Source organism: Bos grunniens, chromosome 25 (genome assembly GCF_055505025.1).
Source record: "Bos grunniens cultivar Pamir isolate PY7600 chromosome 25, Bosgru_T2T1.0, whole genome shotgun sequence".
NCBI lineage: Eukaryota > Metazoa > Chordata > Mammalia > Artiodactyla > Bovidae > Bos > Bos grunniens.
In genome coordinates, this window is record NC_141189.1 from 15795310 (window position 1) to 15815891 (window position 20582).

The window sequence follows — 20582 nt, forward strand, 5'->3', positions numbered from 1 at the left end:
TGAACACAGGGAGGAGAGAATGAGGAATCCAAGAGGACCCCGTGACTTTGACATGAGCACCTGGAAGAATGGACATGCACTTTTCTGAGATGGGGAGGACCAGGGAAGGAGGGGAACAGGGCAGCTAGAGCTGAGCAGTGGCTATTTTGACTTGAGATGCTCATTAACCTCCAAGGGAAAACATCAAGCGGGAAGTTGAATACTTGGGTCTGGAGGTCAGGGGGATTTTTTTCTTTCTTTTTAATAGTTATTTATATAAAATTGCATTTAGAAAGAAAAAATAAACATTTATCTTCTTTGGTTGTGCTGGTTCTTAGTCATGGCGGCATGCAAATGCTCAATTGTGACCTGTGGGATTAGTTCCCTGACCAGGGATTGAACCCGAATCTCCTGCTTGGGAGCTCAGAGTCTTTAGTCACTGGACCATCGGAGAAGTCCCAGGGGAATATTCTGGGCTTGAAATAATCTGCTTACAGGGTGATTCTTCCCTGAGTGGCACACACATGACCACTGTAAGGCTCAAGGGCTGTATCCATATGAGGGGCTGTTACGAAGAATCAGTGAATCGGCAGGGGAGGTCAGGGACCCGGTGCTGACCTCTGATTTCTCCCTGCCAGCCCCCTTCTGCCTGCTGGCCCTGCTGCTGCCCCCTCTCAGTTTGGGAGCCCCCGTGTCCACAGCTGAGTCTGTCAATCAAGCCTATAACCTGGCGCTCGACATGCAGATGCAGACTTCCACTCTGCTGCAGACTTACGTGAGTGACGGGGCATGGGCAGGGGGTGAGGGGGAGGTGGCTGTCACCCTCCTGGCCCAGCCCTGGGGAAGGGAGGCAGAACAAGGCTGGAAGGAGGTTCCTCCATGGGTCCTGGGGTACAGGGGCTCTGCCAGCTAGAGACACGCCCACAGGAATGATGTCACTCATGGCTGGGTGACCTTGGGCAGGTCATTCCTTCACTTTGTCTTAGCTTCCTCATCTGCCAAATGGTCGTGCCTTGGCTGACCTCTCAGGACTGTCAGAAGCCCCTAGGGGAAGTCTTTTACAGGCTCATGAGTCTGTCCAAGACCACCTCTGCCCTTGCTTTTCTGAGCCTATGCCATGCTGGGAGATTCAGCCTCATTATCTTACTGGCTCCGCTCCTCAGATAGCTCTAAGAGGCAGAATTATGACCCATTTTTACAGATAAGAGAACTGAGGGGGCTTTTTTAGATTTTTTAAAACTTTTTTATATTTTTATCATTGTATTTATTTCTTTTTGGCTGTGCTGGATCTTTGTTATTTCGTTTTGGCTCACCTCTAGTTTTGGAGAAGGAAATGCCAACCTATTCCAGTACTCTTGCCTGGAAAATCCCATGGACAGAGGAGACTGTTAGGCTACAGTGCACGGGGTCACAAAGAGTCGGACAGGACTGAGCGACTTCACTCACTTCACACTTTATCACTGCAGAAGGAAATGGCAACCCACTCCAGTATTCTTGCCTGGAGAATCCCATGGACAGAGGAGCCTGGCGGGCCATGGTCCACGGGGTCCCAGAGAGTCCGACACAATTGAAGTGACTCAGCACTGAGCGCTTCTCTAGTTTTTCCAAGCAGTGGCTCCTCTCTAGTTGTGGTGTGCAGGCTTCTCATTGCGGCGGCTTCCCTCCTTGCTGAGCACAGGCTCTAGGGCTCACAAGGCTTCAGTACTTGGGGCATGTGGGCTCAGTAGTTGCCACTCCTTGGCACAGGCTCAGTAGTTGTGGCGCATGGGCTTAGTTGATCTAGGACATGTGGCATCTTCCTGGATCAGGAACCCGTGTCTCCTGCATTGGGAAGAGGATTCTTATCCACCAAGACACCAGGGAAGCCCTCTTTTTGATTTTTTGAGGTGTGCCATTTGTAAATTACTTACTCAGTTTGTTACCATACTGCTTCTGTTTTATCCTTTGGGTTTTTTGCCTGGGAGGCATGTGAGATCTTAGCTCTTCAACCAGGGATTGAACCCGCACCCCCTGCATTGCAGGGCAGAGTCTTAACCAGTGCACCATGAGGGAAAGGCCAGGAAACTGAGCTTTAGAGGTGGGAATAATTTACCTGAGGTCGCAAAACTGTCTGGAAGGTCAAAGCAGCAGCCTGCTGGCTGGGTCTCATCCACAGATGTCTTGTTTAGGCCGTGCGATGCTTATTCAAATTTTGAACCTGAAAACCTGTCAGAAACAGGCACAGGGGTCCTGTTGGCCTCCAGTCACTGTGCCGCAGCCGCACCCCACCTGCTGCTTCTCCAGGTGACGGGACCCACGTGGCCCCTGCAGGCCCTGGAATTTGTGGCTCTTCCACTGTACTATATTCTAGGTCCACGTGACGTTACCGAACCTAGTTTCTTGTTTTCTTCTGTAAAACCTAGTTTCTTTCTCTGGGGCTGTGCTGGGTCTTTGGGGCTGTCACAGGCTTTCTGTAATTTTGGGAGCAGGGGCTCCTCTGCTTTGGGGTGTTTGGGCTTCTCATTGCGGTGGCTTCTATTGTCCGAAGCATGGGCTCTAGGAGTGAATTGATCAGTGTGCACTAAAATTCTGTGGGTCTAGGTTTGTGGAGATGAGAAATTTAATGGAGAAGGCATTAACTCAATAATAGTATAACTTAATCTAATATTAATAATTGCATATTATGATTTACAAGTGAACAAATATTAACCCCGAAGAATGTGAATAAAAAGGAAATACAGCTTTAACCACATTGTCAATAATATATTTAGCTTGCAAATAGTGTAATAAGTAACATCATCATAGTGTTCATGATATTAATATAAAGATGTCATTAGCGAACGATATTAACGCCCTAGGCATATGCCAAGTGCTAAGTGCTTTATGTCTATTACATCTTATCATCTTCACTATTACAGCGCCATGTGGGAATTACTGAAGCTGTGATTCAAAGTTGCACATGTTGTATGTGGAGGAGGCTGAGTTGAAGCCTAAGAGAACTGGGGCTCTTGTGCTAGAACATTTCATCAACTCCCTGAGGCAGGGAATGGCAACTCCCCCTAGGAAGAGGCCAGTCTCGTGGAAGGCAGATGTGAATTCAGGGGCACCCTAGGGCAGCGTTTGGGTCCCCTCACTCTCATCTGTCTCTGTCTCTTGCGCAGGTCCAAGACCAAGGCCGTCCCTTTAGTAATCCCGGCTACTCATCCCCCACACTCTCGCTCGAAACCCTGCCTTCAACCGACATGCCCTTCGAGATCTGGCATGGCCTGGAAAATGAAGTACGTCTGAGCCTCACCCAGGAGGCCTTCTGGTCCTTCAGCCAGCACTTCCGGATTGCGATGGTTGACCAGCATATCCTCCACCGTGGCGATTCCATCGTGGAGGATCAGCTTTGGGAAGCAAGACTCAAGGCCAAAGGCCTAGCGGGCAACTTGGCTGCCATCATGACTTCTCTGGGCCTGCCCAGCCCCGCAGCAAACACCCCCCTCGGTCCTGTCCCCTTAGGGGACTCGGCCTACCGCAAGAAGTGTCGAGGGTATGTAATAATCCGGGACTACAGCTTTTGGACAGACCGAGCTGTTACTTTCTTGGGTGAGCTCAAGGCTAAATACTCTCAATAGAGGAGGTGGGATTCCTGTTAGGGCTGCAACCCTTTCCCTTTCACAGCTGATTCTTTCCTGTTTTGTTTTTCTCACCAGGGATTCTTTTCTGCATTGCTTCTTGGCTAGAAAGGAGACACATGTTGTCTAGCAGGGCTTGTGTACCACGTATCTCGGAACATTTCCTGGGGACCAGGCCTCTAGTCCTTATGCCTGGGCCTCCCTGCCCAGGTCCTGTGGCCTCCCTTCCAGATCTGGGTGGGACTCCATGGACAGCATCTCATGAAATCCCATTCCAGTGGTACTGGTGGCTCACTTCCTGGGTGGAAAGAAATAACACCTCTTTGAAGAGGCTTCACTTACAGTCCATGGGGTCACAAACAGTCGGACGTGACTGAGTGATGAACGCTTTTCACTTTCACTTCCCATTCTACAGGGGGAGTACAGTTGGTCCCCTTTCTGTCATTTAGGGGAGGTCCAGGGACTCCCTTCTTGTCTCTATCCACCTCACTTCCTGTATGAAGATATGGACTTTCTGAGCAACCAGGCCTCCCTTTTTTCTGGAGGTCACTTCCTGCTCTAGACTACCTCTCTGACTGTGTCCACTGCTCCAACTCCCATCTTACAGTGCTTACTCCTATTCAATGGATGTGTGACTCTTGAAAAGCTAAGGACCCGAGTCACATCTGTTTCTTGCTCAGGACATATCCACTTCGGGATGACAGATGGCATCCCTGGCCTGGGGCTCTCCTGAAGCTCCTATTTATAGTGTGGCTTTTGCGGATGGCTGGGGGGACCAGGCCATACCCCAGGATCTTTTTCTCCTTAAATGTGTTTCCCTATTTTCAACGTCTGTATATATTGGGAAATTCAATGTTCTTGTTCAAATTTACAGAAAATTAATTTATTCTTGTAAATAAAACTCTTCAAAGGGGTGAGTATTTTGTTTGTTTGTTTTGTTTCCATAAACCTGACTTAAGGAGAAGAGAAGGTGTGGATTAGGGCAGAGGGAGGGGAAGGGGTGGAGGGCATCACAGGGAGAGGGGGCAGGGCCATAAGGGGTGGGATGGGGGACTGGGGGAGCAGCAGGTGGAGTGACCCTGGGGGAAGGTGGCTGAAATTTGTCTGGAGTAGCCCTTCCACCACAGGGCCAACAGGCATGTTCCTGGCCAGGACACGACAGAGAGAAGGACAGAGGCAAACAGAGTGACAGGTGGCCCTTCCTTGAGATGAGGTGGAGATATGCACAAGCTACAGCGGGCCAAGAGGAAACAGGAGACGGGAAGACAGACAGATGCTCAGAGAGGCAGACGCAAGCGGTGGAGAAACTCGGGGGAAGCAAGGACATGTCCGATACGGGAGGTCGTAGAGGGAGACAAGAAGGACCCAGAGAGAAAACGAGACGGAGAAGCGTCCAAAGAAAACAGACAGACGGAAACGGTCGGAGGACAATGAGACGCTGACAGAGATGGGGAGAGATGGAGACGGCCAGGGAGGGCGCCGTGAGCTGGGCCGCGCGCCCGGCGTTCAGGCTGGGCCCCCGGCGCCAGCTGGCCCAGGTCGGCTCACCCACTCGAGGTAGAGGCCGCACACACGGAACCCCAGCAGCTTGGCCCGGAAGACGCCCGCGGAGGCCGTGGCGGCGGCGATGGCGGCGGCCGCGGCTCTCGGCCCCCAGCGCAGCCACCACGGCCTCCACCCCAGCGCGCAGAGCCGGGACCTAGCGCGCTGCGACCTCCAAGCGCGGCAGCAGGCGCAGCGCGTGCCGGTTCAGCTGGGCCTGGAGGCGGCGCATGACGTCCAGCAGAGGCGGTGGGGTCACAAGGGGAGCACAGGATGCAGCTGGTCCCAAGGCTACTGGGAAAGGCCCACTCTTGGGAGCCCTGGGGAGCACTAAGGATGAGGAAGGCCAGCACAACCCCATGGTTCCTGGATACCTACTGTGTGCTGCGCCTGGCAGCAGGTACCTTCTTATCCATGCTGTTTGACCTTTACAACTCAACAAAGGAAGCATTTCACGGAGGAGGTACCTTGAGGGTCACAGTGATTTGCTCAAGGTCACACAGTGGGTAAGACTAGCTTCAAATCCGAGACCACTCTCACAGGTGCTGCTGCTGCTGCTAAGTCACTTCAGTCGTGTCTGACTCTGTGTGATCCCACAGACGGCAGCCACCAGGCTCCCCTGTCCCTGGGATTCTCCAGGCATGAACACTGGAATGGGTTGCCATTTCCTTCTCCAATGCATGAAAGTGAAAAGTGAAAGGGAAGTCGCTCAGTCGTGTCTGACTCTTAGCGACCCCATGGACTGCAGCCTACCAGGCTCCTCCATCCATGGGATTTCCCAGGCAAAGTACTGGAGTGGGGTGCCATTGGGAGGCCAAAGAAGGCAAAGACCCATTCCTGGCTCTGGGGAGGGGGTCCAAGGGGGCCCGAGCTTTCTGTGGGTCTCTGCCTCTGAAAGTTGGGAAAGGCCCGAAGTAGGGTGTGAGAGGGATTCCTCTGTGGACCCTAACATTGGCTCAAGCTTGAAGCTGAGGACAGAAATGGGTCTGGCGGATATGTGAACCAGCCAGTAAACGCATGAGCAAATCTATGGCAACTTTACATGACCCTTGTTGGAGTCACCTCCAGCCCCCCAGATAGGTGCTGACGTCAGCTGGGGAAGGGTGCCCCCCTGGAGCGGTGGCAGAACTCATGGCAGGCATTACTGCTTCATGCGCCCGGGTCCCCCCAGAATCATGTCTCGGCAGAAGTGGCAGTCCCCGCACTCAGGTTGCACACAGGCCCGGCAGGGGCAGCAGCGGGTTCGTCGTTGGCGCGCTCCGGCCCCCGGCACCGGGCTGCTCGACGACACTGGAGGTGTCAGCAACGCCGAGGGCTGTGGGTGGATAGTGGCAAGGTCAGGGGGGCCCACGGGGACCCTGGCTGACGAGACTCCTGGCACTTTCCCCCTACTTCTAGGCAGCCAGAGCTTGACTTCCTACCCAGGGAGACAAGGAACAAGGAGGTGCCCCTCCTGCGGGGGGTCAGGGGAACCCCCATCCCTCTAGGCAAGGCCACCCTCTTCCTGAAGCAGCTCACCTGGCTCCTCCGGGAGCCCTGAGAACTAGCTTCCTGACCTCACTCCCACTCTAACACTTCTTCCAGACTCCCGCGCCTGACCCAGGGAGGATGAAGGGACACCCAGGGGGACAAGGGCCTTTCCACCGACATCCCCACAGCGAAGCTCCCAGGACAACCAGGGCTCCTTGTCTGTGGAGTCACCTGAGACAGGTCCCAGCTCTTCCCCTGTTCTCCAAATGTGCTCCATCCCCGGCTCTCCCCAAGCTGAAACACCCAAATTCACCTCCCAGATCCCCACAGATTCCTGATTGCCAACTCCAGACCTCTCTCTTTTCTCTCAAAAGCTACTAACACCCAACTCCTCTCCTCTAAAGCCTAGATTTCCTCCTCACCTTCATGGGAACCTGCTCACCCAATCTAACCCCTAAAGATCCACCGGGCTGCCCAACTTCCCAGTGCTCACAGACCTTCTTTCAGACGCTGCTTCAGAAGCCCTCCGTGGCCCCAAATTTCAACTCTGTTCCCCACAGAGCTCCCTCTGCTCCAACACAGCCTCCTTATGGGTCTCTCAGGTCAACCTGGGCAATCTCCCAGATTCCCTGGGAATCTAGAATCCAGCCTGACATCTCCATAGAACTCAAGATGGGCTCGTGTGCACCGCCCCCTGCCTCCCAGCTTCCCAAACTGCTTTCCATCCCTAATTGTCTGGAATCCCTTGGGTTCCTCTTCCCAGGCAAACCAAATCCTCCAAGATCCCACACAGATTCAGCAGGCCGGGAGGCTCTCTTCATATCCAGAGTCTCACCGCACCTTCCCCCTTTCCAGACCCATCCATGGGGGGAAAGGAGCCCTCCAGCGCTCCAGGGGAGGGCCCTTTGGGGCTGCAACTGCAGGCGGGGATAGGGGTCTGCAAGGAGAAGCCAGGTCTAGGAAGAAAGGCCAGTTCCCCAGGGTTGAGATCTTACAGGAAAGAGGGCTGGAGACGAGGAGTTTGGAGCTAAGAGAGGGTGAGGCTGGGGGCGGGCAAGGTGGAGAGAGGCCGAGCTGAGGATGAATGCGACTGGGAGCTGCCCAGGTCTGGGGGTGAGGAGGAGCTGCATGAACTCACCTCATACGTGTCCGGGAGCCAACTCGCCCTTCTCGGCAGCTCCCGGCTGGTCGGCCACCATCGGCGGCGGGGGTAGTCTGACAGCGCTGGGCGCGGAACGCTCAACGCCCGGGTCCACCGCCCACCGAGGGCGCTCGGCCCCTCCTTCCGGCCGAGGCCGGGACGGCGGCTAGTGGCCATGGCGGGCGCCAGGGGCGAGGCCCTCCCACGGGTTGCGGCGCGGCCCTTCCAGGGGGGAGGTACTGCTCTGGGGGACTCAGTCCCTCAGTCTCCCCAGGCCTACGGGGGCTCCTCGGGCGCAGGGTGCACAGCTTCTGCCTGGGCCCCACGCAGTCCGGGGGTTCGAGTCCTAGTTCCCCTCACCACGCCCCACCTCGCCTCTCCCCAGCGCCCCCGGCCGTTTAACTGGCCCCTTTCCGAAGCCCACTCCCAAAGGTCCTTGGCCAGTTTAAGAGCCCTTCGGTTCCAAGGGGTCGAAGGAAGCTGCTGGGCCCCTGACCCCGCAGCCTTCGCGCGGCCCCGCCCTCTTCCCCTCCCCTCAGCGCGCGGCCCTCGGGAGATAGAGATTTACATAAAATTTGAATAAATCCCCGTCCTCAAGCTGGAGGATGGAAGGAAAGGATGGAGGGGACAGGAAACGGGTGTGGGGGCAATCGGCGTGTCTCAGTCCCGCTGGACCCCCGGCCCCGCACTGCTTCGGCCCGGGGCCCTGGCCGCCTCTCTCATCCCTCCTGAGTTCCTTCCTCTCTTCCCCCTCCCCTCCCCTCCCTCCCTCTCCCCTCCTCTCCCTCCCTCTCCCCTCCTCTCCCTCCCTCTCCCCTCCTCTCACTCCCTTCTCCCCTCCCCCGCCCCTCCTCTCCTCCTCCTCCTCCTCCTCCTCCTCCTCCTCCTCTTTACTTTCTCCTTCTCCAAAAGGAACCCCGCCCCCTGCCTCCCTCCATCCCCCAACACCACCACTTTTCAGGACTAACATGCGCAGGGCACGACGGAAGTAGTAGTCCCGCGGGCGCTGGTGCTACCGTGGGATCAATGGGATGGTGCGGTCAGTGGGAACTACAAACAAGATGACGGAGGACGTGCCAAACCGGGAGTGGAGGATGCTGGGAGTTATAGTCTGGCTGCCCCAAGGTTCCCGGTTGCAGAGCGTACAGGCGTGCGAATGACGACTACAAACAAGATGGCGGAGGAGGGGGTGGACACCTGCTTAGTAGTCCATCTTACGAGGTGCGATGTTCCCACCTAGCCTTCTAGAGTTCTAGAAGGCAGGACCAAGAGGATATGGGGACTACCATAAAAATGGCAGGCAACCTAGCTTCTCCCGATCGCCTCACTATACTACCTTGGCACCTCGCCCGCCTGTAATATCGAAATTCCCCTCCTGTTGGCGCAAAGCTTGACGGGAGTTGCAGTCTTCCCGGCTCCCTTCTATTATCTTTGACGAGACAATAGAAGGGGGGGAAAGGGCGGGGTCTACCAGCAAAGATGGCCGCTGGACGAAAGAAGAGACGGTTTCCTGGGACTTGTAGTTCATGCACTAAGGCTACTGCCTGTGAAAATAGGAAAAAGGACGTCAATAACCATGGCGGCCTAGCACATTCTCTGCTCGAGTGCCTGCTGGGGGAAGTGGTCCCCTCAGCTCAACAGAGGAAGGACGTGCGCTATTGAAATGTGCATCACCGCCGACAGTCCATATTGAGAGCAGACAGAAACGGAGAGTCTGTTTCCTTCTCTCCTCGCCACCCGCTTCTGACGACCTGCTGGGAAATGTAGTCTCATGCCTTCACTCGCTAGTGGAGGGGAAGAATTTCTGTCGCCAGTGGAGATCAATGCGGGTGAGGGAGAAAAGACGTCCGAGAGATCCAGGAATTTATAATGTCCGCCTCCCCGTGTGACGAGGACTTCATCTTTCAGGGGAAGGCTCTTAAAGGAAAGCAACAGTAATCAGTGTTGTGGCGACAAGGGAGGCGTGGTTCTTGCGGAAACTACTGTCACGCTGTTGTCCCTTGGAAAGCTTCGGCGCCTCACACCTGATGCTTGTTCCCCCAAACCTCAGAGAATCGGTAGCTTCCAAGTTGGGAGAGCTCCAGGGAAAAGGCTCTGGAGTCATACAACATCCCCACCCCTCCTTGGGAAGTCACCAAACCTCGATTTTTCACATCTGAAAAATGGGGATAACGATACCTACCTCGAAGCAGAGTGTTATGACAATGTTCACGAAAATGCCCACCTTCAGGGCCTGACACAGGGCACGTGTTGGCAGTTCCTTTCTCGAGGGCCCTTCCAGCCCAGCTGTTTTGGGATCCCAGGTGTCCGTCATGTAGGAAGGAGTTAGCGCGCCTGTGAGAAGAAAACTGTGCCAGGCCGTCTACCCCATCTTGAGCGGCACCCCCTCCTCCCCCCGCCCCTCATCTGAGTACTTTGGTGTCCACTACCGATTACTGCTGCTAGGGGGCGCCCATTCATCGTTTGACTAAGGTCCGACAACCAGATCAGATTCCTCAACCTGAAGTTGTGGGCGCTGTCAATTCCCAACCAGTCTTGGAGGCATCCCCGCCCCCTCGCCGCGCTCCCCTCCCTCTCCCTGCTAGACACCTCAGCTGCCAAGGCAAACGGCCCTGCTTCCTACCACTGCACCTTCTTACCTGGCTTTTTCCTCCTCTGCCTGCAAAACTATTCGCTTTCAACCCCTGTGGTTCCAGGGCCCTGCGGAAGATTTGGTGAATGTGGTTTTTCTGGCAGGGAATTGAACGCAGGCTGGCTGGTGTGATGTGAAGTCCTAAATTTGCAGGGACTGGCCTCAGGCTGAACTGAGAGGCTCCTTCGAGCTCACAGTGTATTTAGGAAATCCTTGACTCCCGGAAGATTGTTTCCTCTTCCGCCTCATTGCTTTAGTTTGGCTTGCATGATTCCCCAGGTTTTTTTCTGGAGCCAGTCCCTCTAGCGATTAGGTTCTTCCCTTCCACCCTTCCCACCCCTGCACCCAGTTAACTTCATCTTTCAGGTTTGTGTCCCAAAAACCCTTCATGTGTGTCATTCCCAGATGAGATTCATTTGACTCTTCCCCTAGATACAAGCTTTATGAAGAGTGCTTCATAAAGCTTATATCTTACGTGCTTTCAGCATCTCATTTGATCCTCCTAAGAATCCTGTTTATGATCTCATTTTATAGATGAGGAAACTGGGAATGACTGAGTGATAAAGCTAGGATTCAGAGCTTCTCTGGGGGTCTGTCTAGTGGTAAAGAATTCGCTTGCTAATGCAAGAGATCTGGGTTTGAACCCTGGTCTGGGAAGATGCAGAGAAACAAAGCCCGAGCGCCACAACTACCGAGCCCAGAACCTAGGGCCTGTGCACCCTACCAAAAGAAGCTACGCCAACAAGAAGCCTGCACACCCCAACAAAGAGTACCCCGCGCCACAAGTGGAGAAAGCCAGCATGCAGCAATAAAGACCCAGCACAGCCAAAAATATATAATACATCAATAAATGAATAAAGTTTAGAAAGGAATATTAAATTATAAAGAAAAATAATGAGTTCATAAAATAATTTTTTTTTAAAGCTAGGATTCCCAAGGCCTCAGAGCCCACCTTCAGAACTATAGCATCTGCCAGTTGATCATGTCCATCCTCTGTGTGTTAAGTTTGGCAGAGGAACCACACATTTCTTTCACTTGGAATCCAGCAACACTGAGTCTGCATTCTTTGTTTCCTTGAACAAGAAACAGCTGGTGCAGAACTGTGGCTTACACTTTGGGATGAGACAAGTACTCGCTAGATCCACACAGTCCCCTCCAGCTTGCTTCAGTCCTAGCAGAAGCACTACTGGCCCCACCTCATTAACTTAGACTCGGACATAAGCCTACTGAAGGTCAAGGCCATTTCTCACACTCTAGAGAGCACCTCAGGGCCGGATGGTGTGCCTGCACCCCTCGCTGGCTGGATAGAGAGATAGCTGAGTGTGACTGCATACAGAGATAGAGGAGAACTTTTGCTTTTCACTTTATAACCTACTCTGCAGTTTGACAGTTTTACCATGAGCAGACATTATTTGTCTGCTTAAAACAGGTTTTAAGCAGTATACTTAAAAGTATACTTATACCTGTATACTTAAAACAGGTTTCCCCAGTGGCTCATTGGTAAAGAATCTCCCTGTAATGCAGTAGACAGGAGTTCAACCCCTGGTTGGGGAAGATCTGCTGGAGGAGGGCATGACAACCCATTCCAGTATTCCTGCCTAGAGAATCCAATGCAATGAGGAGCCTGGCAGCCTCAGGCCATACGGTCACAAAGAGTCAGAACGACCGAAATGACTGAGGAGATCTACTTAAAATATGAGTTGGAAATACTATGATCCACCCACGTTGACAATAAAATATAAAAACAACAGTCAGACCTTCTCTGCCATAAGTGAACCCCGAGTTTACAGCACCCACACGTCTCTTCATCTGCACAAAAATTTCTGTCTTCTGTCCACTTTATTTACACATTTTGTCTAAGAACCATCGGAAAGATGGTTTATGGCAGTCACTGGTGGGGTTTCGTATATGAGGGACTAGGGCTGCAGACCACATTCAGAAACAGGAGCACCATTCAGTCTCCAGTGGGGAGCTGCTGGAAAGGGATGGAGGGCTCCTGCCGGCTCGAAGAACTATCCACAACCTTGGATTGAGCTCACTGAATTTAGGAGTGGGAGCAGCCCATTGATCTTGAGGTTCCTTTTCAGCAGTGGGTACTCTTCCGGAAGATCCAGATCTTTCCTGCATTTGTGTAGAAGGTCATAGCTTCTGTATCAGTCAGAGCAGGTGAAGTTATGCTGCAGTAACAAAGAACACCCAAGTTTGGGTGGCTTACAGCAACTAAGGTCTGATTCGGGCTCATGTTGTGTGTCTAGGGTTGGTCACTGGGGAGAGGTCTGCCCATTCTAGTTACCCAGGGATTAAGGCCAAGGGAAGAAGCTCCATCTGGATATGAGCTTCCATAATCACCACCCAATCACCGATGAATAGAGGGAGAAGGACTTGGTGAAACATGGCCTGGCTTCTATAGCTTCTGCCCAGAAGTGACACAGCACAGTTGTGCTCACACAGTATTGACTACTCCACAGCCTCCCCTAATTTCAAAGTGGGCAGAGTTAGGACCTCTTTTCACATTCTGCCTGGAAGGAAAAGAACTAGAATGCCTGTGAGTGTGTGCTAAGTCACGTCACTCAGGACCGAGTCTTTGCAACACTATGGCCTGTAGCCCGCCAGGCTCCTCTGTCCATGGGATTCTCCAGGCAAGAACAGTGGGATGAGTTGCCATGTCCTCCTCCAGAGGATCTTCCCAATCCAGGGATAAAATCCACATCTTTTACATCCCCTGCACTGGCAGTCAGATTCTTGACCACTAGCACTCCCTGGCAATGGCTGTAAACAGCTGTAATGACAAACACAGCTTTCTGTGGCTCCTAGTGAAGGGACAGCTGTCACGTAGAGGATTATCTGGGCAAGCGCCCTCCTTAAGACATGCACTGGGGCAGCTCCTTTGTTGGTCACATGGGACACTACTCAGAAAGCAGAGAGGAGGGCCTTCCCCGGTGGTCCATTGGTTAAGAATCGGCCTTCCGATGCAGGTGAAGTGGTTGGATTGGGGAACTAAGATCCCACATGCCACAGGGCAACTAAGTTTGCCCTCCAACTACTGAGCCCATGTGCTTTAGCTAGAGAGAAGCCCGTGCATTGCAATGAAATAGCCTGCCTGTCTCAATTAAGACCCAAAGCAGCCAAATAAATAGTTTTTTTAAAAAGCAGAGAGGAGATTAATTTACACTGAAATATGGTGGGCAGGTGAACACAAAATGCCTCTGTAAGAGGTTGACAGCCACCCTTGCAATTGTAATCACTGAAAACAAGGCTCCACAGAAGTTGCCAGGGTCTGGTTGATGAAAGTTCTGGAAGTAACACACCCAACCATGGGTGTGGCTTCTAATGGTCACAGAACCCTTCAGTAGAGCTCATTGTCCAGTGTCCCTGGAGGGTCTGATGGCAACACTAGCTGAGTTGCTACTGTCAGTGGGTGTTGCCAGTATACACGTTTCCCCAGACCTCTCCAAATTCATCACATAGATACGATCACATTTCTTTTTAGAGTTGTGCCCTTCTAATGGGGCTTCCCAGATGGCACTAGTGGTACAGAACCCACCTGCCAATGCAGGAGACGGAGGGCGCTCATGTTCCATCTCTGGGTGGGGAAAATTCCATGGAGGAGGGCAGGGCAATCCACTCCAGTATTTTTGCCTGGAGAATCCCATGGACAGAGGAGCCTGGTGGCCTGCAGTCCATAGGGTCACAAAGAGTCGGCCTCTACTGTAACAATTTAGCATGGACTGAAGCAAATCAGCACACACGCATGCCCCCTCCTGATTGGGAGCTGGGATGGATGCTTTAAGTGCGTTCCTGCAGCAGGGGCTTTGAACATTGCAAAAGTTTCTCTCTTTTTTAAAGGCATTTGAATCGTCCGTGTGGTGAGTTTCTTTCTGACCGTGCTGGCTCTTTGTTGCTGCATGTGGGTTTTCCCGAGTTGGACCACTCTTCCTCGTGGTCCTCTGGTTTCTCATTGCGGTGGCTTCTCTCGTTGTGGAGCACAGGCTCTAGGGCTCCTGGGCTTCAGCGGTTGGGTCACACAGACTTAGCTGCCCTTCAGCATGTGGGATCTTCCCGGGGCAGGGAGTGAACCCATGTCCCCTGCATCGGCAGACAGGTCCTTAACCACTCAACCACCAAGGAAGTTCCCTTTTTGACCCATTTGAATATAGAACCAGACAAATGACTGGACTACCTTTGCAAAGAAACCCCACACAGTTATAAAGAAATGATCTTAAAAATCTTCTGTAAAATTTGGTTGAGGACCACACTGCTACATCACATAAATGGACATTAAGCACCTCTTGTGTGTCCAACCCTATGCTAGGCAGCTGTGCTGTGCTGTGCTTAGTTGCTCAGTCGTGTCCAAGTCTTTGAGACCCCATGGGCTGTAGCCCTCCAGGCTCCTCTGCCAGTGGGGATTCTCCAGTCAAGAATACTGGAGTGGGTTGCTGTTTCTTCCTCCGAGGGATCTTCCCAACCTAGGGATCGAACTCAGGTCTCCCGAATCCCAGGCCGGGTCTTGACTGTCTGAGCCACCAGGGAAGCCCCATGCTAAGCAGTTATGATGCAAAATTCCTGACCTTATCCAGAGTGAGCTGGGAGCCTCAGGCTTTTGTCCATTTAGACATGAGCGTTTGAGATTATTCTTTCAAAAATCTAGGATTTTTAAGACCATGGCCTCCTGCACAATACTGTATTCTTCCAATTACCTGTATTCCTCCGAATTCTTCCAAATATTCTTCTTCCAGAGCTCCATGGAAAACTCTGAATCCTCATGTAATTCTTCCAGCAGCTGCTACTAGGCCTTCTGCCTTCATTCCCTTCCTGGAATGTGCTTACCTTCACCCCACCCCAGGCCCAGAGTGCCTGGGTGCTAAGTCTCTTCAGTCATGTCAGACCCTTTGTGACCCTATGGACTGTAGACCATCAGGCTCCTCTGTCTATAGGATTTTGCAGGCAAGAATACTGGAGTGGGTTGCCATGCCCTCCTCCAGGGGATCTTCCCCACCCAAGGATGGAATCCACATCTCTTATATCTCCTGCATTGGCAGGTGGGTTCTTTACCACTAGCACCATCTGGGAAGCCCAGGGCAGCCCCCTAAACTCTTAACTGGTCATACAAGGAAATTAGGAAGCCTGAGGGCTTAGATCTCAGCTGCCTAAAGCTCTCTCTTCCATTAAGATGATCTGAATTCCACTTGATTTGGTGAAGCAAGGGTCAGTCCAGCTGTTACATGTATACAGGCTTACTTACTGGAAAAACTATAGCTTTAACTATAAGGATTTTAGTCACAAAGCGATGTCTTTGCTTTTTAATATGTTGTCTAGATTTGTCATAGTTTTCCTCCAAGGAACAAGCATCTTTTAATTTCATGGCTGCAGTCACCTTCTGCAGTGATTTTGGAGCCCAAGAAGATAAAATCTGTCACTGCTGCCACTTTTTCCCTTTCTACTTGCCATCAAGTGATGAGACTGGATGCCATGATCTTAGTGTTTTGAATGTTGAGTTTTAAGCCAGCTTTTTTGCTCTCCTCTTTCAGCCTCATCAAGAGGCTTTTTGCTGCTGCTGCTGCTAAGTCACTTGAGTCATGTCTGACCCTCAGGAACCCCATGGACTGCAGCCTTGCAGGCTCTTCCGTCCATGGGATTTTCCAGGCAAGAGTACTGGAGTGGGGTGCCATTGCCTTCTCCGAAGAGTCTCTTTAGTTCCTCTTCATTCTCTGCCAGTAGGATGGTATTATCTGCTTCTCTGAGGTTTGTGATAGTTCTCCTGACAATATTGATTCCAGCTTGTGGGTCATCCACCCTGCATTTTGCATGATGTACTCTGCATAAAGTTCCATAAACAGAGTAACAGCATATAGCCTTGCTGTGCTCCTTTCCCAATTTTGAACCAGTCGGTTGTTCCTTATTGAGCCTCATACAGGTTGCTCAGAAAACAGGTAAGTTGGTCTGGTATTCCCATCTCTAAGGATTTTCCATGGTTTGCTGTGATCCACACAGTCAAAGGCTTTCCAGTAATCAATGAAGCAGAAATAGATGTTTTTTCTGGAATTCCCTTACTTTCTCTATGATCCAGCTAATGTTGGCAATTGGATCTCTGGTTCCTCTGCCTTTTCTAAACCCAGCTTATACATCTGGAAGTTCTCAGTTCATATACCGCTGAAGCCTAGCTTGAGGGATTTTGAGCATAATTTTGCTAGCACATGAAATGATTGCAATTGAGCTATAATCTGAAAATTCTTTGGCACTGCCCTTCTTTGGGATGGGAATGAAAACTGACCCTTTCCAGTCCTGGGGCCACTGCTGTGTTTTCCAAATTTGCTGACATATTGAGTACAGCACTTTAACAGCATCATCTTTTAGGATGTTAAATAGCTCCAGCTAGAATTCTGTCGCCTCTGCTAGCTTTGTTCATAGGCATGCTTCCTAAGGCCCACTGGACTTCAGGCTCCAGGATGTCTGGCTCTAGGTTAGTGACCACACCGTCGTGGTTACCCGGGATATTAAGACCTTTTTTGTAGTTCGTCTGTATATTCTAGCCACCTGGTCTTTATCTCTTCTGCTTCTATTAGGTCCTTATTGTTTCTGTCCTTTCTCGTGCCCATATTTGCATGAAATATTCCCCTGATCTCTCCAGTTTTCTTGAAGAGATCTCTATAGTCTTTCCCATTCTATTGTTTTCTGATCTCTTTGCATTGTTCATTTGAGAAGGCCTTCTTATCTCTTCTTACTGTTCTCTGGAACTCTGCACTCAGTTGGGTATATCTTTCCTTCTCTTCTTCCTTGCTTTTCACCTCTTTTCTTTCCTCAGCTATTTGTAAAGCCTCCTCAGAGAAGCATTTTGCTTTCTTGCATTTCTTTTCCTTTGGGATGGTTTTGGTCACGGCCTCTTGTACAATGTTACAAACCTCTGTCCATAGTTCTTCAGGCAGTCTGTCTACCAGATCTTAATTCCCTGAATCTATTCGTCACCTCCACTGTATAATCACTGATAGCTCAGTTGGTAACGTATTTGCCTGCAATGCGGGAGACCTGGGTTTGATCCCTGTGTTGAGAAATCCCTGAAGAAGAGAAACACTACCCATTCCAGTATTATTCTTTGAACTGTATAGTCTATGGGGTCACAAAGAGTCGAACCTGTTGAGTGACTTTCACTTTCACTGTATAATCATAAGGGATTTGATTCAGGTCACAGCTGAATGGCCTAGTGGTTTCCCCTAGCTTCTTTATTTTAAGCCTGAATTTTGCAATAAGGAGCCAATGATCTGAGCCACACTCAGCTCCAGGACTTCTTTTTACTGATTGTATAAAGCTTCTCCATTTTTGGCTGAGAAGAATACACTCGATCTGATTTCAGTATTGACCATCTGGTGATGTCCATGTGTAGAGTTGCCTCTTGTGTTGTTGAAAGACTGTGTGTGCTATGACCAGTGTGTTGTCTCAACAAACGTGTGTTAGCTTTTGCCCTGCTTCATTTTGTACTCCAAGGCCAAACTTGCCTGTTACTCCAGATATCTTTTGACTTCCTATTTTGCATTCCAATACCCCATGATGAAAAGGACATCTTTACATCCGGTTTTGTTTTGTTTTTTTTCTTTCTTGGTGTTAATCCTAGAAAATCTTGTGGGTGTTTATAGAACAGTCAGCTTCAGCTTCTTTGGCATTAGTGCTTGGGGCATGTTTGGTAAGTCGCTTCAATCGTGTCCAACTCTTTTTGACCCTATGGACTGCAACCTACTGGACTCCTCTGTCCATGGGATTCTCCAGGCAAGAATACTGGAGTGGGTTGCCTTGCCTTCCTCCAGGGGATCTTCCTGACCCAGGGATCAAATCCACATCTCTTAAGTCTCATGCATTGGGAGGTGGGTTCATTACCACTAGGGGCTCCTTAGAACCTATGGAATGTCTGAGTGGGAATCAAGAATCTATATTTGTAAGAGTAACCCAGGGGATTCTTTTTTCCACTGAAATCTAGAATGAGACTCTGTGGAGATCTGGCCTTACCTCGGTGCAGGGCCCTGTGGGGCTCCTGGACACAAGGTCTTTGTGTCCTCCCTTTTTTGTTGTTTAAAATATTTATTTATTTGCTGCACTGGGTTGAAGCATGTGGGATCTATTCCCTGACAAGGGATCAAACCCGGGCCCCTGCTTGGGACCATGTGGTCCCAGCCACTGGACCATGAGGGAAGTCTCCTCCTGCATTTCTTTGATGATAGGAAACTACGTTCATTCAGGCTCCATGGCCTTCCCTGAGTTCTAATGGGCAGATTCAAGCAGTTGTTCACTAGGGGAGGGCAGGGATGCAAAACCAGGGAGAAGCCAAGAAAAGTAAGAGTAGCCTTGGGGTAAGAGCTTGATTCCCCATCAAGGGATGCACACAATATCTTTGAGCTATTTTGCAGATACCAAAATCCCCTCTAGGTTGGAGAATTTGATGGTTAACAACGGTATGCTGTCCACAAGCATGTAGACACCTGACCAGTTGGACCTGAAGTTTGAGACCATGGACCCCTACTTACCTCACCACCAACCCATCAGAAGAATGTTCATGCTCTTCATGTATGGCTAATTCAATATCATAAAAAATAAAAGAAAAAAGAAGAAGAATGTTACAAGTTGATCATGCCCTCTCTGAACAATTGCTATAAAACGTTTCACTATCTTCCCCAGATGGGGGACAGATGTTTTTGAGGGCATGAAGCCACTGTGTTCCCCTTTGCCTGTAAAAGCAATAAAGCGCTCCTTTTCTACTTTACCCAAAACTCTGCCTCTGAGACTTTATTCAGGACTGGTGTACAGAGAAGTTGAGCTTTCAGCATCGTCTCTATCTTTGGGGCATTGTGTAACATCAGCTCTTCAAAACTCCATTTTCTCACCTGGATGAGATGATTCTTACTGTATTTTTTAAATGGTGAGTATTGATTTATGGCTGTGAGAGCATAGTTGCTCCTCAGCATGTGGAATCTTCCTGGACAAGGGATGAACCCAAGTCCCCTGCACTGGCAGGCGGACTCATATCCACTGCACCACCAGGGAAGTGCCCTCCTCTTTATTTTATTTTTTCTTGCTACACTAAGTTCTTTACATTTTTAGATATTAATCCCCGTTGATATATGATTTTCAAACTTTTTCCTTCCTTTCCACAGGCTGTCTTTTCATTTTGTTAATTGGTCCTTCTGCTGTGCAGAAGCTTTTGAGTTTGATATAGTCCGTGATGGAAATTCTGGACCAAGCGACTGGGGAAATGTTCTCAGACAAATAGGGTTATCAAGGTATGTCGGTGATAAAAAGCTGAGCAAAAATGTGATCTCAACTGACCACATTTGATCTAGAGAAAGTTCTGGAGCCAAAACTGTATCACGAAGTTACTTTCACCACTGGCCAAATTCTTCCAGCAGGAGAGGTGCTGGGCAGTTCTCCAGAGGAGGGGACATGGGAGAAGGGTGTGCTGTTGGCAAAAGAATCTGGGTGGGGCACCAACAATGTTCTACAGTCCACTTTGGCGCTGTTCAGATCTACTGGCTTCTCCTATTAACTTCTCTTCATCCCAGTACAACTTCCTCAGGATTCTGCTTGATCATAATTTCTGGATAAACTTAGGAAAGGAGGATTAGCTCTAGACACAGCTGATCTCTCTCAGCTCTCTCTTCTACACCCACTCATTCTAGCCCAGCCCCTCCCTTCTGCTCCTGGCTTCAGCTAGTGGTTCTGCTGGTCTCTGCACTTTGTCTGGGGGATTGAGCCTGGCCCTCGCTCCTGAAGGGTCTGAGTCCCTAGTTAGCATGCTTTATGAGCCCGTGACAATGGTACTTGCTCACTTACAAATAAAACTTAGCATGGGGGCTTCCCTGGTGGTCTAGTGGTTAAGAATCTGCCTGGCAATGCAGGGGACACCAGTTTGATCCTTGGTCCGGGAAGATCCCACATGCCTCTGAGCACCTAAGTTCAAGAGCCACAGCTGCTGAGTCCATGTGCAGCCACCACTGAAGCCTGCACGCCTAGAGCCTGTGCTCTGCAAAAAGGGAAGCCACTGCGATAAGAAGCCCACAAACCTCAACAGGAAAATAGCCCCTGCTCTCTGAAACTAGAGAAAGCCCCCACACAGCAATGAAGACTTAGCACAGCCAAAATAACAAATAAAAATAAATAAATACAATTAAAAAAAAAATCACCTCAGCATGGGTAGCTGGAGATATTCCAAGTGATCACCTGAACGCTAAGCATATTC

At 50.6% G+C, this 20582-nt stretch overlaps 2 protein-coding genes and 1 long non-coding RNA gene across 5 annotated transcripts; 1 reads left to right on the top strand and 2 right to left on the bottom strand.

Annotated features, from left to right (window-relative positions):
• Positions 1-327: 327 nt before the first annotated feature.
• LOC147345106 (cardiotrophin-2-like) lies at positions 328-3610 on the top strand. The gene is made up of 3 exons (XM_086375597.1): positions 328-350; positions 556-754; positions 3120-3610. Exons 1-3 carry the CDS (start codon positions 328-330, stop codon positions 3576-3578), a joined length of 681 nt encoding a protein of 226 aa, XP_086231723.1. The 3' UTR covers positions 3579-3610.
• On the bottom strand, positions 2701-8497 carry LOC147345107 (lysine-specific demethylase 2A-like). Its single transcript, XM_086374926.1, has 2 exons — positions 7729-8497; positions 2701-6435 (listed from the first exon to the last, which is right to left on the bottom strand). The coding sequence occupies exons 1-2, from the start codon at positions 7906-7908 to the stop codon at positions 6262-6264; spliced, it is 354 nt and encodes a 117-aa protein (XP_086231052.1). The 5' UTR covers positions 7909-8497; the 3' UTR covers positions 2701-6261.
• A 740-nt stretch (positions 8498-9237) lies between these two features.
• Positions 9238-20315, bottom strand: LOC147345108 (uncharacterized). 3 transcript variants are annotated; one of them, XR_015154549.1, is made up of 5 exons: positions 20177-20315; positions 18874-18919; positions 10371-10431; positions 9914-10065; positions 9238-9648 (listed from the first exon to the last, which is right to left on the bottom strand). It is a non-coding gene; the product is annotated as an uncharacterized LOC147345108 (long non-coding RNA). The 3 variants fall into 3 exon arrangements; XR_015154548.1 differs by lacking the exons at positions 18874-18919; positions 20177-20315 and having other exon boundaries at positions 10371-10510; XR_015154550.1 differs by lacking the exons at positions 18874-18919; positions 20177-20315 and having other exon boundaries at positions 9914-10079; positions 10371-10510.
• Positions 20316-20582: the final 267 nt, after the last annotated feature.